The sequence below is a fragment of the Hoplias malabaricus genome, chromosome Y (genome assembly GCF_029633855.1).
Source record: "Hoplias malabaricus isolate fHopMal1 chromosome Y, fHopMal1.hap1, whole genome shotgun sequence".
NCBI classification, from domain to species: domain Eukaryota; kingdom Metazoa; phylum Chordata; class Actinopteri; order Characiformes; family Erythrinidae; genus Hoplias; species Hoplias malabaricus.
This window is the reverse complement of record NC_089820.1, coordinates 13643541-13662773: the sequence shown is the minus strand read 5'-3', so window position 1 is coordinate 13662773 and position 19233 is coordinate 13643541. Positions and strand designations below refer to the sequence as shown.

Sequence of the window (19233 nt, the reverse complement as noted above, 5' to 3'; positions counted from 1 at the left end):
TTATTTTACCTCTTTGCCATGAAAGTATAAAAATGGGCTGAAATCTTTGAACATATCTCAACAGAACAAAATGTATACTTTTCAAATTAATTTCAAATAATGCATATTTATGGGAAAAAATTCTAACTTTCCAGTCTGCTGGGTCCTGTCACCACTTCTGTCCACTAACCACTAACTTTGGTTTCATATCAAATCACTCTGAATGACGGCTTTTTTAAAATTGTGCAGAGGTGCAGGAGGAGAATATTTGGGATTTACTTAATTCTGACAGGCATTCGCTGAATATTTGAGTTTCTGTGTGTTGCTAAAACGTTCTGTGTTGATTTTAATAAAACATTGGCGCCCTGTAGTGGTGTAATGATGTAACTCTGCATAAATAAATCTACGTGTACTTGCTGTAAAAACTCGCTAGATGGCAGTATTTTATAAGTGCTTAAGAGGAGTAGACTGAAATTCTTCAGAATGGGTATAAAAAAAAAAAAATTATATAAAAGATTAATTCCTAATGCCTCTTTTATTATATATTAACCATCATTTTAGATAGAAGTGAAGGACTAAATACTTCATACAGTTTACAGTGCCACTAATTTCACATAAATACAGATTTGATGAGCTAGTTTTAGACCATTCTGATTTAAATAAATTCTCTGAAAAATTCCTTTAAGGATATTACCCCCAAAAAACTATTTGAGGTTCATTTCATATATGATAAAGTGATTAAGTAGACCTAACATTGCCCGCACATTTGTTGTCATGTAATGTGGGGCCATTCAATGGTCCGTACATTTTGTGGACATCTGCCATTACATTATCCGTAACTACTACCAGCCTAATCCTAATTTTAACCCTAATTCTAAAACATCCTCACACAAATATATGATGATTTACATTGTGGTTACCAGCTTGTGGACGAAGTACCCACAATGTGAATGTCTAACCAGGTTTGGTCATCACAATGTGATATATTCCTGATACAAATAAACCATCTGAACATTGGATCCCTGTAGCACATTGATAAAGCAGTTGGGTAATTTGTGGTTCAGACCGTTGCTGTCTATCTGTCCACAACGTTTGTGATACTAAGTGTGACTCTAACACCACATACTTTGTGTGTAACGTGAATTAATACTGTTGTGAACAGTTAATCTTTATTATAGACAAAATAAAGACACTATTGCTGTCTATGCACATTGTTCACTCACAATCACAGATTACGTAAGTAGGTGGCCAATTTGAAAAAGGATACATTCTCATCTTTTCCAATGTAGTGTCAATAATAGACGTAAACATTTGCAGACTCACAAAGTAGTTTTAATATCCGTGTTTAATTTATTAATTAATGTAAAACAATTAAGACAACATATAAGTTACAAGACACACAATGAGAGATGGACACTGGGCAAAGTTTATGTTTGCAGACAATAGGCACTGATCTACAGGTCCTGCTTTTTAAAACAATACTCATGCATTCGCTGAAAATATCATTAATAATAAAAAAAAGTTCAGTGATGACACCTGAGGGCAAACTAAACATGATATTAACAAACATTCACATCAGCCTTCAGAACAGCAGATACCTAATACACTAAACACATTCTTTGTTAGTTGAAAAAATAGAGCCTCACGTAGTATAAATTAAACATAGAAGTTTATATTAAAATATTCATCACCTATAAAATTATTATCTGCAGGTCGTCAGCTGACCATACAGGAAATAAATTAGTTAAATCATACTGCAGTCCTCTCAGTGAAGCAACTGTCCTCAGAAATTGTTTAAAAATTAAAGCACAACTGTCCAACTGAAATGTGATGAATAAAATTTGGCATGACAAACAGCATCAGTTTGTAGCTTAAAAATGGAGGTAAATATTAAATGAAAGAAAAAAAACAACAACATATTACGCTCCTTGCGCCACCTATTAATACTGTGCTAACAGGTGAAATACAGGGAATGTCAGATGTCAGTGAATCATTAAAAATACTCTAATTTTCAAGAACATTTCATTAATTTATTTAGACTGTAACCTGATTTTCTGTATGATTAAATTAACTAGAGTGCTATCCCTACTTCTCAATACTTTTTGCAGGTTATATTATACATAGAGATACATTCTGACACTTGTTTACATTGTGCCAAGTATATATAAACATCGATTTTTACAGTTACCCTGTATCCTTCTTGGATACAATTTAAACACAGTCCTGTCCTCACTCAGCTTTTATGATTTCAACTGAACAATCTTAGTATCCTGGCCCTTTGTAATAAAGGAAAAACTACAAAAACCCTGTGCTCATATTACTGTTATTAAATACAAACAGGCTTTGTTTTTTTTTTCTATAATGTATGTACACAACCACTCAAAATTTTGAAATCACTTGTTATGATCGATTGCTATGTGCAATAATGACTGTATGAGTTTAAATAAAGTAATACAGACAACAACAAAAAAATACTTCTGTTTTAACTTGTCTGAGAACAGATTTCTTGTTTTCCTGGTCACAGTACTCACATCAATAATAAATATTGAAATAATACAAATATTCTAGATAATTATTTTATTTCAAAATATTTATGCTCAATTGGATTGCTACAAATGATTTAAAATCTATGTATTAGTCTTTGCTGAATCAATGATTCCAAATGTTCAAGAGGGGTATTGTGCGTATGTGTTTGTGTGTGTACATTATATATCATTATCATTGTAGGGACAAAACTTCATATCTCTAAAAGACTAACTTCAGAAAAAAGTAAACAATTTTATAAATTTAAATGTATTTTAAAGTAGAACAAATTCCAAGTATATTTGGAACAATTATGTTGGTCATTATGAAATATTCACACAATTTAAATAGCAGAGCAGCTGAAATGTTAAAAAAAATGATAAATTATAAGATAAAATATAAGACTTTGTCCCAAATATGATAATTTACTGTATTTTTTGTGACCTAAAAAAAAAAAAAAATAAGCAGCAATTGCAGGAGAAACTTCTATGAACAAAGTTGCACAGAAATGTCTGCAATCCACAATAAAATGGTCTAGACTCTGGAATGCATGTCTAATGCTGTCATTGCTCTTTGAAATAAATACCTGTGATATACCTGCGGCTTGAAGAAATATTCAAGTGAATAAGATTCAGAAGAACTGACTCCAACATGATCCTATTCTCCCAAAAGCAGCATCTCTGAAACATCATATACTTTGTAGTAGTTACAGCTCTAGGCCCCTTTCCATGTTTCCAGGTACAAGACAGTTTTTTTAAGTGCTGGTTTGCTTTTCAGTTTATTCACTTAGTCATTAAGTCATCAGTTCCACACTAATATCCTATTGGCTTTTGGGAGATTCCTGCAGGGATGCATTGCTCCTCTCAGGCTGCGAATGGCTGTCATTGCTTGGCAGGAGGACTTCTACAGAGAAGCTGACTTTTTTGGACTGAAAGATGCTATAAGTGTTGTCAAATCGTAGTACATCTAGAAAAAAAGGGAAAAAAAAAACATTTAATTTTTTAGCTATTGTTATCTCAAAGTAGCTAACAATTGATCTCTTTTTCATTATGTCTGAACTTACACACTCCTGGCTGTGAGCAAGTGAGGGATCCATCCTCTGGAACAAGGTGTGCATTGTAGCGCTGACTGGGCACCACTACCTGCATCTGACCCGCCTTCATGAACTCACCCAACTTCTTCTTCAAAAAGACCCCAAACCCCACATCTGCCGACTCACAACAGAACTGCCACCTGAGAAAAGAGAGGGCGAGAGATCTAAATTATTATACTCGACTCTTCATAGAGTTGTCTAATAATCTCAGAAAGTCAGGCTTATGTGACTTACCGTTATCCACCACAAAGAATAATGTTTTGGGCTTGCAGTTTGCATGACACAAACAGTTTTTTATACACTTCCATTATTTGTTAGCAACAGTGGCCTCCTTCATCCAGTGCAAAACTCTAAAAGCAAATTCTTTTGGACAACTTCCTTAAATCTGCTTTAAAAATAATGAATACACGGTGTTATCCTCACCTTAGCACACAACCTGGGGCCAGGATCTCGTACTCTAACTGATGTGAGGACCCTCGGCTGACAGACACACACTGGTCATACTGCACCTTAATGAACTCCCGTGCATAATATGTCCGAGGAACCTGTCCTCCCTGTTTGATCTGTACAAATACAAAGAGATTAATCCTTTAGTGAGTGTTTTAATACAGACTGGAACAAAAGAGTAAGCTATACTTTATTTCATAAGTGGAAATGAAAGGTAGAAGACAATAGGCAACTTACTCAGCAGACAGGAAGATTTGTGGTTTAACTCCTGTGGTTAATATGTGTGTTTTAGTTTCTAAATATATGGCCACAGCATATGGTGAACATTAATAAGGATGAGGTACACAACATGAGAAGATTATATAGTGCCCTAAAACACTTGTGAAAGTTTGGTTCAATACTAAAATATTAGGAACTACAGAAATTAACTGGAGAAAAATATAACAAATGAAGTCATTTAAATACTGAATAATTTATAGATTTGTATGAATGTCTTTGCTCATCCAGTGTCAATTTATATAGAAATTAAACTGTATGAGGCTTTAATCTTGCCCTTTTAAGATTAGTTTATAATGAAACATTAAAGCTCAAAAATAACAGATATGAACAATAGCAAAGCAGCAAAGGTGTTCAAACCAAAAAAGTCTTCAAAGAAGACTAAGTATGAACAATATGCTAAGTAAATGTCTGTTACTTCCCTCACAATAGTATTAAAGATTATATTTAATATAGGCAAATTATTTCTTGTTGCTAAAATACACAGAACGGTGTGCTTGTATTTCTATGTGTTTTGCCAAATGTTCCTTGCACAAAGCCATTGAAGGACCAAAGTTTCTTCCCTAAAAGCCTTTTTAATGAATAGTTATTTAGAGAAACGTTGTAAATGGGATGCATTAGTGTGAAGAAATGTTAAAGGTACTTGTACATAATGTAAAGATTTTTTTTAAGGAAAACCCTTAAATTAGTAGATTACTTTTTTTTTAAATTTTTAAGGTTTTTTAAAAAACATAAATTCTTCTTGACACTGAGACATGTTATACATCTTGTGTCTTTATAGACAGAAACCTTTGGGTCATACTTTCTGAAAAAATTGTAGGTTAACTATGGCCAGTAAAGACAAGATTAACAGCATTTGAAAAAAAAAAGGGGCATTTTTAGACCTCCAATGGGCCCTCTATTCACAATCATTACCTCTCTGCCTCTTCTACTCACTGCAGGGGTCTCTAAACATCATGGCAACTATAGCACAATGTGGAAGTATTTAATTCTGAAAATTACAACACATTAATATATCAGTCTCTTCTCCTCTTTCTGATCCTGTCCTTTCACAATAAGGAAAGACATTTCTTTACATTTCAGTAGTTGGAGATGAAACATTTTCAGGAAAATGGAAGAAGCCACTACCAAATCCTCACCCACATTTCATATTTAAAGAAACAAATCAGTTAAAAACATTAATGAATATAATATATGAATATAATATGATAATATGAATATAATATATATATAATATAATATAATATCCACCACTAAGAATGATTAACATCACGCAAAATACATGGTAATCAACATATACTAAATTCACTGTTATATCCGACTATGATCATATAAACATTTTTGAAGTACAATTAGGATGTTCTATAATAAAATATTAGAATATAATAATTATTATAATAACTGCATTACATATACACTATATTGCCAGAAAGGCCAAGGTTTCTAAGCAATACCCTATTAAGGGTATATGTAAATAGTTTGTTACCACTGGGCTTGTAGAAATGTACATGAAAAATACTGGATATGCCATTCATATGTGCATCCATATGTGAAAATAAAGTGTGAACACAAAAATATCCTGAATACTCATAGGCACACACCCAGACAAATTAACAAACCCAGTTTTTCTAGTTAAAGGCGACGTTCAGGGTTGTTTCCTCACCATTTGCTAGCTCTTAAACTGTTTGCATGCTGGAAACTGGTCTAATGTCTTTACGAAGCCCCAGTGTCAGTAAATGAGTAAAAAAATGTCAGTAAGACATGCTAGGCTTCCTCACTCTCTGCTCATCAGGGATTAAGATGAGGATATTGCTTTATTCCTGCTCCATAAGTGGGTAATATTGACTATTTTTCCATTTTTAGATTATTATGTATGAAACCCACATTAAATTCGGGAAGCTGCTAACTGTATGAAAGTGAACATCGACCGAAAGTGCTACAAAACTAAACAACTTGAGATACAAACAGTTTACTGTGATAATATAACCAGTGAATAAAAATGTAGGTGAGTTCAACTTTAGCCACTTACAAATAGTATTTTTTCTTCGCAAACATATCATTCCACCTCAACAAATGTGTAGTTTCTGAGTGTAAACAAACCAGGGAGTACTGCAGTTCCCCACAATTGTAGATGTTCCCTTTATCTCCTTTAAATTTGCTATCTGAAATTTCCAGCTGCTCTGAGTAACATAAACCCTCACTGGCCTTCTCTTATCTAACTTTCAGTCTTCCATGCTCATGAAGGAAATGCGGAGGTTTCTGCTGAAGATGAATTAGCTTTTGATCAGCTAAAGAAACACTATTTATCTAATATAAATAACAACTACAAAGGAGGTGCTATATTTACACCCCATATTTCTGCAGAGCCTATATACCGGAGAGAAATTGATATAATACATATTTTAGTTTCTAATGAAACTAAAACATACTATTTTCCTTTGTTTAAAAAGATCCCCATAAATTCTAACTCTGGATTAAATCTGAGAATGTCCATTGGCTAAAGTCCAACAATACTGGGCAATCCTAAAGTAGGAGTCCTGTTGGGCTTCATAAAGACCTCCCCTCCTGTCCAGAAGCAGGCAGCATCTTTACCTGAGTATATGTGGACAGACAATAGGTCAGTTCATGTAAGAGCATTACATCTACTACCTCTATAGCGTATTGAAGCTAAGAAGCTGAAATATTTGGCTGCGATAGAAAGCTTCAGAAACTTCACAGTCTGGGAACTCACTGACCTCAGGACGTATTTGTAGGTGTTTTATGTGAGGAAGTGTGATTGTTACTAAACCCACTCAAATCCCTAATCTTGACTGACTGCACATTTTCACTCATGTAAATCTGCCCAAATTACCTACTGTAACCAACCTTGCAACTAACTAAGCATTTGTAGCATCAGCATTGAGGTACACTCTCAGAAAAAAAGTTACAATAGAGGTACATTTTTGGCCACTAAATGTACAAATGATGTAAATGTACTTTTAAAAGGTACAACAGTGATTTTAAAGTCCAGCTGTGTTCTTTAAAGGTACATTACATTCTGTTGTCCAGAAAGAGAGGTTATAATATTTGTAAGATTTCATTATACAGAACTCTGTGAAACAAAACAATGTAATTCCTGGAGATGAAATCGGCCTTATGAAATTAAAACAATTTTGAAATCTACAATTATAACAGAATAAGTTACAATTTTCCCTAATTAAAGGTACTAAATATGTATCCTTAATGTTACCACCACAGTGACAGTTTTTCTGACAGTGTATAGTGACCTAAAGTCAAGATGTATTAAAATATATTAAAATACATTAACTTCCCGGTACATTAACCTTTTTATAAAAGTAACTCTTAAGTGTTAGATATGGCTTCCTTTCAAGTTGTGAGCAAGGAAGACAAGCTCACAAACTGGTTCACTCTCAAACTTATATTTATTTGTCTTTCAACAAAATGTGTCTTCCGAATTTAAACCATCTATAGCAATGACCACACACACACACTAGGGGTAGTAAGCGCACACACACACCTGAAGTGGTGGGCAGTCATTCCCAGCACCTGGGGAGCAGTTGGGGGTTATATGCCTCATGTGCTCAAGGGCAGCTCAGCTGTAGATTGTGCAATAAAAATCACTTTCTGAAGATGACCGTTCATAGAGTTAAGTTAAAGCCATATAAGGAGATCCCAGTCTGAGGAGCTGTTACTAATAATGCAATAGGAGAAGTCCTACTGCAATGCAGTTTTTGTGGTCTATGTGTTGTCTAAGGGATGTGTCCCAATACCTAGTGGGCTGTGCAATAATTATTGGGATATACTTTTCTACAGCATCAGGATTCTGAGCCTAAAAGCTTAATGATAATCTTAATGTCGCCGTCTGATTTTAAAACAGAAGCTTGAGAATTAGTCTGAGTAAGTAGAAATATTACTCAACCAGAGTCAAAGAGCTCAGTGATGCTAACCACATTATGAGACAGCACACATCATTATAAACAACTACAAACAAGGGCTGATATTGAATAATTTATTAATTCCGGTTGCAGCCTCAATCCAATCATGCTGTTACAGATTCATAAAAGCATGATGAGTCACTGTATACTGAAAAACACTCATCTTGTTTTGTTAATTTGCTGGATTTGCTGCACATACAAACCTAAGATCATAAATGAAGAAGAAAGAATTAAAGAAAGCAGCTATTACAACTTGAGCTGATTTTCAACACCAGCCAACTCCATGATATTGCTGTCTTCTTCATTTTTAACAGCTAAGAAAAGACTAGAAGCTTTTGAAGAACAATGCATATAAATATGATGCAATTTTGCATCAACCTAAGACTAAAACTACATGCTAGTTTGCTAACAAGCTGGTGATTTTATAGCACTTTTCCACCAGGCAGTGCAGTACATCTGAGTCCATTGCCCTTGGACCCATTATGAGACAAAGCATGCATATGAAATGTGCACTTCTTGCTAGTGTAAAAAATAAAGCTCCACAATAGGACATTTGAATTGTTCAATAAAAATGTCTGATATCACAATACTATCAAAAGTAATAAATTATTATTATTAATTGTTTTTAAAATGGATATATTTCTATTGTGTAAACAAAAATCTCACCAATCCAATACCAACAACAACAACAACAACAAACACGTTGTATAAGAATCCTCTTATGCTGTGTGTTTTGTAACTGGCTGTTTAGTTGGAGTCGGTAGCTCTCCACATGTAAGAGCACAGATTCAGCTTCACACAGGAAAGACATTGTTTGTTCTAATATGTTCCAAATAATGTAGTTGTGTTGTTGTGCATGCAGAATCACTTGATTTCTCATAGCAGCCTTTTAAGATATTGTGTAAACTCTACTAAAAAGTAAATACTAAGAAAAATGTGGTTTTATCAGGCATCTCTAGAACCAAGCATGTCCAACAAGGATATTTGACCTGACTCAGTAGTTCTGGATTTAAAATGAAATTATACCATGCTGTACCGCACCATCCAGTTAAAGAGTACTATAAGGCAAAAAGGTGACCCTGAGTGATTACTGAGAACTTCACTCACTCTGGTTCTGCAGCGAGGGTCGCCATCTGGGTCTGTCAGTTTCCCCCCATATACAGCCGGGAGCTCTTCAGGGTCAATATACTTCCGTAAGACCTCCTGCCAATTTGCTGAGCACAAAGCAGTTGAGGGGAAAAAAAGGTGAAGAAGTTTAACTTTTTCAAATCTCCCCTCGTGGCAGTCTGTATTATTTGAGGTTATCATCCAATACCTAGTTTTACCGAATAATAAATAATGATTTTAATGATGTGTGCTGTTAATTTAACAAATTCATGCAATCAAAACAAAATATTATTCTTCAAACTCACAAACACTTACTACTTTATAAAAACAAATATCTTATATTTATTTGTATATTGTTCTTTGTTTTATTTGTTTTATATTAGTATTTTTTGTATTTACTGTGATTATATATACATTAATAAATGCACCACGCTTACTGAGAAGTTTCAATATATATCATTATCTTAGGTGCCTAAGACACTTAATATTAACTTTACAAAATATTGAATTTTAATTTATTTGATTCATTCAACAGGTAAGTATTAATAAATATGGTGGCATATGTGTCAAAAACAGTATTAGATCACTAAAACTCCCTCAATTATTGCTATTAGGACCCATATCACACAAAATGTTTTCTTATAATATTTGAATATAAACAGATTCTTGTTGTGCATTTAGCTGAATGGATTTATTCTTTACTGATTTGTGTATTTATCTTACATCCCAGAACCATGATCTTGTGTCTAGTGTCTTCGCTCAGAAAGTGCTTCACCAAATTATAGGCCACAGGAAACAGTTTGGGCGCTGCAAAGAAAGCCATAGTAAGATACAACCTATCTGTACAATACAGTCACTCTAACAATGCTGACATATTTGTTTTTATATAAATTCATTAAATTGTACCTTTTATTACAAATAACCTCTTCAATCCTTCAGGATAGTTGTCTTCAAACATGGTCAGGACCTACAAAAGCAAAATAACTGCAGGTTGCTCATGTTCTGTTTCTAAAAGCCATGTACACACAAGGGTTTTGCAACAAATTTTGCTGACGTCTGAAAATCAAGATGCAGACAAATCGAGATTGTCAGTTGCACAGCTGAATGCACGGGGATACATTCCTACCTCTCCATACAGTTCTATAGCAGGCTTCCATAAATGCTTCAGACCTAGTCCCTCACAGTCATAGATCATTGTTATGGACTCCACATTTTTCCCCAACTGGTGAATAACAAAACAGCAGAAGAGAGAAGAATAGTCTTTATCACTTAGCATAAACCAACGGTGACCTTTATAACTTTTGTATACTTTACTTTTTACAATTATTTATGAATGCAAGCATGGGAAGCATGGGAACTGATTTAGCAATCTGCATTCATTCAGCTGTAGATTTTGTTTGCCTTTTATATACACAATATTATTTGGGTGTGTTTACACTTGGCAGGTTAGTTTTGACTAAGATGAACACTGGGGCAGTAGCTCTATTAGTGTGTGTGATTGCTTCTACACGAACTGGTATGGTTTGGTTAAAGTATTGACGTTTGCACTCAAAGTACAATTTTCTATTATTTCCTACTTTAGTCCAGACCAAGGGAACCAAGTATACATTACACCTCCTGGAAGATATTGTTTCTTATATGAGAGAAGGAATGTGTGCTGATGCCCCCTATAAACATATCAATTCATGTATAATGACTAGTAACCACTGGTAACCACCACTAAACCCTATCACTCCATCACAGTTAGTATAGCGAGGCATATACAAGGCAATTTAATAAACATACCCTTTCACTCTGTAGGTCACACTCTTTTTGCAGCATCTCACAGTCTCTAACTTTACACTTGATGAAGTCCTGTTTGGAGGCAGAAAGCAGGAGACCTTTGGGGTCCACCGGCCCAATAACATCATACCACACAGGACTGCCTTCTCGGTCATAACCACACATCCCCCCAGAGAGATATTTATCGATAACCTGGACAAGTAACACAGTAGCAACAGGCAGAAATAAAATAACTCAGTTTAAATCTAACCTTTTTTTAGATTTAGCACACATGCAAAGGTTTTATCAATGGGCATCTCAGCTCCTAAAGACTGTGGGCCCAAAAAAGTATTAAAAAAATAAAGTATAAATTTACAGACAAAAATCACAATGCTCTGTCTTCCATTTTAGTCCATAACGCCATTGTGTTTGCATCCTACCTCAGGAGGCTTCCAATCAGTAGTGATAGTATCAGCCTTCATGTGTTTCCGGAATTCCAAATGCTGAAAGGGGAAGGTTATGGTTTTAAGACAGATGTGTGCTCGCTTGATCTAAATCCGATTGAAAACATTGGGGATGGGTGGCAAGGGAAGTTTACAAAAATGGACATCAGTTCCAAGCAGTGGATGCCCTTTGTGATGCCATCTTCATCTCTTGGAGCAATGTTCTCTAGCCTCCTGGAATCACTTGCATCAGGCATGCCTAAACGATTGTTCGAAGTGATCAACAGGAATGGTGAAGCTACTCATTACTGAGTCCTTATTTGTTGGAGTTTGATTTGATTGATTTAACACTTTGATTTCTGTTTTGAGGGGGCTTTTGAGTTTTTTTTGAGCTACGGTCTTAAATTTTTTATCAGCTGATGAATAGCCTATTTCAGTTAAATTGTTGTTTTCAATAAATTGCTCAAAATCTTTTTTCTCTTGTTTCCATTTTGTATTTTAGCATTGTGAAGCTCTACTTAGAACCTTCTTAGAATCCAATAGTGCAAATTGTTGCAATTTTTTAATTGGTCTTAAAATATTGATCAGGAGTATATATGGATTTAGTCAAATTTCTCAAGCATTTAACTTGTATATCAACTTTTTTTAAATTTATAAGAACAACATGGGGGAGAGTGTGACCTTCCCTGATATTAAAGGAACAGAGAATAGAGTCCTGGTGGGACTTACATAATCCACAGACTAGCACATCATTATCCAGTCAGGAACAGGGTCATGAGTGCTGCTGAATTGTAATTGGCTAAAACTCTGACTCATGCTCCATGAACCTCACTTCCATTTGCCTTCTCACCACACCCTCTGTGCCATCTCCCATCATAGGAATTTTAACACAATCAGAAACATTACTAACAGGCCACTACTTGCTGATCTGCACAACAGATCACCAACAATTTTTTATTAACTTATTTATGTGCAACAATTTTACAAAAAGAAAACAAAATCTCTGGAAATTTTGTCAGTAATAACTTTAAATGTAAAGTACATTTTTAAAAAACTGAGTTGCGTATTTCTGTGCCTGAACCACATTTCAGCACCCGTGGAAAATAACAAGTGCAATACCTTTCGTAACATTGCTTCAGATTTCTGCACATTGAAATTTCTGGCTGAAAAACAAACAAAAAGAAGAAAAGGAGTAAGCAAAGCAAAGCTTATTATCCATTAACTATTATTATGTATGTTTCATAAATATGAGTGCAAGACATAGGACCTACATCAAAACCCTCTGTAGAATGATGAGGTTTAACACCATAAACACTGGACCACAGGAATCCATATGTGAACTTGGTCATGAATGGATTGGTAATAAATTAACCCTCTTTTTAAAGAGAACTGAAGGAGTGAAGAGTTCACATAGCCTTGCCCTGATAAGAAATCTATGTTTTGTGCTACTGAAAACCACTGATTCTGCAGAAACCACTGATTCTGCATCTAATCTAGAGTTCCTAGAGAAATGTTACCCAACATAATTCACTACAGCTTCATTTGAAAATACTGTAGAAACAGAAACTATTTTTCAAAAGTTCAGGCCTGAAACTAAAATTCACAGAAAATGTTAAATGAAATGTGGAATAAATGAGCATTATGACTGTCATAAATGACTCAGGAAATGTATAATTAATTATACATTACTATTAATCAATGTTTCATGAAAAATAGTTTTATTACTCTGATGCAAAATGGCACAATAATATGATGGCCTTCGTCTAACACACCAGCTATAAGCTGATATACCACAATACATGACAATATAATACCACATGATAGATTATAATAAAATGTATACTTTTCCCCATCTTGTCAAAGGTGTTCCATAAAATTTCAGAACATGCAAATTCAGTGAAAAGTAAGAGTACAACCCCCCCCCCCCCACACACACACACACACACACACACACACACCAATAAAACAAACAAACACCATAGCGTTGATGTACTTCAAAAATCTTGCTTTTCAAATTAGTAAGAATCAGTCACCTCAGCTATCTATGCTCATATCAAGTGACATATCAGACTGCACCATTAGTACTGAAACAGAGGGGGAGGAAAGAGGAAAGGAAATGGAGAAATGTCTCAAAAGTTCTGTTTTTAGTTCTTTGACCTACTTTTATTCAATTAATTTGAACTGGAACAATAATGCGTTTTTTAAGTCTGAACTTTAAGAACTCCCTCTAAGGGGTCTTTGTAGTTCAGATTAACTGTTATAAATGCCTTTGAAACAACAGGCTGCTTTCCACAGCATTTGCATTAGCCCTGAATGTGTAGCTCTATGAATTAACGTCCATTTTGTAACACCTGTTGACACATGACTGACCCACTGGCAAACCTGCTTCACAATCACATCCACACTCTGTCATACACTAGTGTTTAAGACATGTATTACGTGTAAAGAGGATTATATATATTAGAGCTGACGGTAGCGGTCACCGCGTTAAGATAGACACTGGTCCCCACCCAGTCTGTTCACTTCCAATACGTCATTTTATGTTATGAGAAGTGTGCAATAAAGCAATAGCAGCAGCACTCAATCTGTAATAACCCAAAGGCATTGTATCCTAAAATACTGCAGGAGATTCTTCAAAAATTCCAATATAAATTTAACTATTGCTCAAAATATTACTGTCCCTGCCAACCTACAGTGATCTTTGTGCTGTAGACGCAGCACAGAGCAGCTCTGAACTATAGCCTATAATCATATCCAAGCATGGACTGTCTTATTCATGAGTTTAATCTTATCTTCCATAAAATGATGAGGCAGTTCTTGAAAATCCAACCTCAGTGTCTGTCCTCACTAATGCTCCTGAGGCTAAAGGCAACCAAAGTTTCAAAATCTAGTGTAAGCCTCTCCCAGAAGAGTAACAGCTGTTTCTGCAGGGAAGCGGAGACACATTTCAAAAGAAACTTTGGACGTGTCTACCTACTTTTGGACCCATATATACACTGTACTTAATCAAGGGCATATATCTTAGATAAATGCTGTGATAATATTATCGTAGAATGCTGATATACTGCTGATCCTTTGCCTTCCAGAAATGCTGACCAGACATAATCAGAGTGACTGCCGGCTTTCATGGCTGTTGGCTGTGAACACAGACATTCATTGTTACAAGCCCTAGGCTTCTAGGAAAACAGACACATTTGAATAAAAGTCCCCAAACCCAAATGAGTTTAAACTAAACCAGTTCACTGAAGATTTACCTTTTACTGAAACCTGTGCATGAATTTTTGATATAAGGATAATTTATTCATTCCGTCATTTTCTCTAACCAATTCAACTCATCGAGGATTGCAGTAAATGTTTATTACTAATGTGTGCTGATACAGTCTGGAGTTCTGACAACCACATTGGGAAACTGCCTGTCTCCATAGATAGGTTTTGTTTCACGTTTCTAATCGGATTACAGCTGAGATTAATCTGGTTCATTTTGTTTGCTGCTGTGTTGGGACATAACAATAGATCCTTTCACTGAGCACAGTGTGGAACTAAATCTGTGTGAGTGGATACTTTACGTAGACCTTACATTAGGTCACAGATTTATGTATGCACTAAAACTGCCCTCCTGTCCAGGGGATACTGATGGAAGACTGGCTGAATTAAGACCAGCTATCTGCCCTCCATTCTCAGTATCTGCTACACTCCGTGCCTTCAAACTATACCTGTGGCCCCTGTCGTCACCATGCAGCAGCTCCTGGACATTTGATGGGACTTATTTGACACAGACCTTTACTAAAGACCTCCATTACATATACAGACTCCAGGGTCTATGTAAATCAGATGCTCTTATTTTGTAATATCACTGTAATAAATGATTATTGAAGACTGGACTTAAGGATGAGGTGGTGCTCCTTTGACTATACAATCATCCAATCAGAATTGTCTACACTAATTGAAATGGGAATTTATTTAAAAATTAAGAAATTATGTTATATAGCCGGGTTTACTGTTAAACAAACACTGTTTTTGTAAATTCTAATCATCCTTTCTCAGTGCTGATTTACTAACTTTTATTAGGTTTAATATAGTGCTGGGCGGTATACCAGTTTACACTGAAAACCGTTTTTTATTTTTGTTATGATATGAATTTTTCATATACCGGCCAGACCAGTGTAAAAAGCCTAACCATGTCTGGAACGGAGCACGGTGGTAAATTGTTTTACAGGGGACATTTTTCATTGCTGCGCCGCTAAACATGCATGGAACGGAGCTCAAGTATTAGTGGAGTTATTGAGCGTGGTGAAATTGGACAGGGGAAGTTCTGAATCAGAAGTTGTACCAGACATTGAAATAGAAGATGATGACCCAGAAGACGTTTTGCCAAAAAAAAGAAGCTGTGTCTGTTGTCTGGAGCTACTTCAGGTTTAAAAGCTAAGACGTGGACCAAACAAACACTTACTGCAAATGCTGTTGAGCTAAAGTTTCAATAGTATTATTACTGGGAGTTGTATGTTGTTGCTATTTATGATTATTGTTATTATTTATTATTTTTTAATGCCAAAGATATTTGGGACTTCTTCAGTGTAATACAACCATTGACAAGCAGCCCTGGCTACTTTAAATCTAAATACCTCTTATTCTTAAAACAAAACCAGAAAAAAATGGTGAGAGATTGAAAACATTAACAGAGTGTAGCTGACTTACATAAGTTGTGAAAATTAGCCTATAGTTCTGAAGTTGTCTGAAAAATGTTTTAAATAAAACATTCTACATTTTCACTGCAACTGTCATGTCATATGATTCCTTCACTAATTTACTGCCACCCTCTGAAAACTGATTATGACTCTAGAGCCATGCAAATCTCTATTACATGTAAGACTAATGTGGAAATGTTTTTTTTAGTACAATTTACAATTCTCATTACATTCTCATATTTGTTGTTTACCGATACTGCCTCTTGAGCTAAATCTGACACATGTACGGCTCTGTTGAAGATATACATTGCAAGAAGCTTCAATCTTTCACAGACTCCTGCTACAAGTCCTGTAAACCATCTTGTACTCACCTCTAAGCCAGCGCAGTAAGAAGTGATCACTCTGAGAAGGACACTGTGGCAGCACATCTTGGATCTTCTCACGAAACTGTCCAGGGAAGAAAGTAGAAAAAAACTTACACGTGGTGGTGATCAGTGGCACAAGCTGACACTGATATATATCCAATTGCCTCCAATAAAAATAGAACACTTAATTGAAAAACTGATGACTACTGGCAAAAGTAAATGTTTTCTAAACACAGGAATAGGGAATACAGCAAATAGATATATCATTTTCATGTTAAATCCTTAACTTGCAGTATGTTTACATAGACATGACTTATCAATTAAACCACATGTAAAGCCTGATAAATAACTCACTGAGGATATTCAATGATTTTTGAAAACACTACTGTTGGTCATGTTAACAAAATTTAACACAATAATGATTAAACATAGGCTGAATCTCAAAGAAGCTCCATATATAGTGTAATTCATAGGTCATTAAATTATGGCTTTAAAGGTGCACAACAAAATTCAGACATGTGTCTGTGTTATTGTAGCTCACCAACCTAAAAAACAGAGATTGCATATTCCAAATCTGGTACAAGGAATATGTACATTAGTAAATTCAACATCCAGCAGCCAAGCTGTAGTGTAGTTTTTCAAACAGGATTTCTTGGGCACAGATTCAGCACTGATGCATACCTATTAATGATGTATATGCCTAATAAATTGGTCATGTTTTACAGTAAATTTCTACTAGTCAGATAATGAAATTAAGTAGCCCAGTGAACCTTTAAAACCTAGACAATAACATCAACACTTCTGTGATTCAACCATAAGCTAAATATTACTCAATTAATGGAAAATTTTACAATAAGATGAACATTATATGTATGTAGTGCACTACATAATAAAAGGGAACCATTTATAGTTTTAATGCCGGCTTTATTTCCAAAAGATGTACTTGATGATTCAGCACAAGGCTGCATCAAACCTCCATGTGACGTTAGAAAGTTGAAGTTCAGTGAAGAACCAGAAGCTTTTAGGCCTTTTGGTCCTAAATAAGCGTCGAAACAGAGCTTTAACATCGAGCAAATCTCTCCCACATCGATGTAAACATTTAAAGCCACTGAAAACACAAACACCAAAACAGCTACATGAAACAAAACAGAATGTGAAGGACCTGAGATAGCTGAGGTAACTGACCTGTGCTAATGCCTCGGCCTGTTTAGGACCCAGGTCTCCTACTCTGCCGCTCATCCCGACTTTATCCGCTACACACTCCACACCCGAACACTGGCAGCACTGAGAGATGGAGACACACACTCACTCCGAGTCACAGAGAACCGCTTCCTCATCTCCTCCCTCCCTGTGATGGGGCGGGTCACTACTGTAGGAGGGACATTTCCGACCTATCCGCTCTAGCTAAAACCCTAAACCCTGGCTAAACCCAAACCTAACCCATCCATAACCTCCCACTTGCTGGTATCCGCCTACTTCTGCGTGTGTCTCTCCCACTTCCGGGTCTCCGGCCTGCAGCGATAGGTAATTTGCACTGGAGTGCCGCCTGGTGCAGGATCGGCCTGCTAAGTCCTACCCTCTCATATCAGACGTGTTGACCGAGTCAGCCACTTCAACACAGATAAGAACGACTCCAGTATGGTGTTTAGAATAAATTTTCGTCTATTAATAAAGTGTAAAAAAGCTCAACTTCTTCCTTTTCTCTTGCTTCCTTTCTGCACTGTGCCCTATTAAAAGCATAGTTCATGACTGTAATACAAAACACACTTATTTTTTATTCAGTATATTTCCTCGCCATTTGCTAGCTCTCCACTCTGTGTGCTGGAAACCAGTCGTTTACGAATCCCCAGTGTCTAAATAAGTAAAAAGAACCTCGTCCGGTAGTCTTTCTCTCTCTCTCTCTCTGCCCATGACTCTTCTTAAGTAAACATATTTTTGCTGTTTCGGATCACTTAATGTGGAAATGTCTCCAAATTCGGGACAAGGCTATAACTTAGGGTGACCTCTTTTTTAGACTTAAAAAAATGTCCGGCCGGAATTTCAGAAACGTCCGGGATTTTGTTTTTCTAGAGTTTACATAGAACTTCGAGAAGCGTTTCGTTCACAAACTAGTCCCGCCCTCCCCTACTCCGATTGGATCGCTTGAGTGGAAAAGGGGGCGTGGTGAAGTAGCCTAAAATCTTCGGATTGGACGGTCTGACAATAGAGCTACCGTTATTGGTCGATAACCTTCTTTGTAAACATTTAATTGGTCAGTCTGCACGACAGTAGTCCTTGTTTACGTCAGACAAAGCTCATGTACCTACCCTCATCTCGAGTAGCTATGCCGAAACGTAAATGTAAGTTCTCGGATTAATTAAAAAAGAAAATCCCATGCTTTCTGTAGTAAATAAAGGTGTAAAGGACCTAAATGCACACATAGGTCCTTTTTTGCCCTCTTTTTCATCATCTCAGCTCTGGTCACCCTACTGTAACTGCCTTACTGAAACCAAACAACTTGAGTTCCAAATGAATTTATGTGATCATTCAAATAGCCAATAAAAACTTACAGACAAGTTAAACTTCATCCGTGTTCAAACAACAGTCTGATGTTTTCCCTAGGAAACACCCGTTAAAAGA

At 35.8% G+C, this 19233-nt stretch overlaps 1 protein-coding gene across 2 annotated transcripts; it reads right to left on the bottom strand.

The window, feature by feature from the left end:
- Nucleotides 1-2918: 2918 nt before the first annotated feature.
- On the bottom strand, nucleotides 2919-18033 carry LOC136679061 (SEC14-like protein 2). Of its 2 annotated transcripts, XM_066657340.1 has the most exons (12): nucleotides 17800-18033; nucleotides 16621-16696; nucleotides 12684-12727; nucleotides 11562-11624; nucleotides 11146-11334; nucleotides 10487-10582; nucleotides 10267-10327; nucleotides 10084-10167; nucleotides 9361-9467; nucleotides 4019-4158; nucleotides 3566-3735; nucleotides 2919-3468 (listed from the first exon to the last, which is right to left on the bottom strand). In XM_066657340.1, exons 1-12 carry the CDS (start codon nucleotides 17851-17853, stop codon nucleotides 3323-3325), a joined length of 1230 nt encoding a protein of 409 aa, XP_066513437.1. In that variant the 5' UTR covers nucleotides 17854-18033; the 3' UTR covers nucleotides 2919-3322. The 2 variants fall into 2 exon arrangements, with proteins under 2 accessions (XP_066513437.1, XP_066513438.1); XM_066657341.1 differs by lacking the exon at nucleotides 17800-18033 and having other exon boundaries at nucleotides 12684-12723; nucleotides 16621-16687.
- Nucleotides 18034-19233: the final 1200 nt, after the last annotated feature.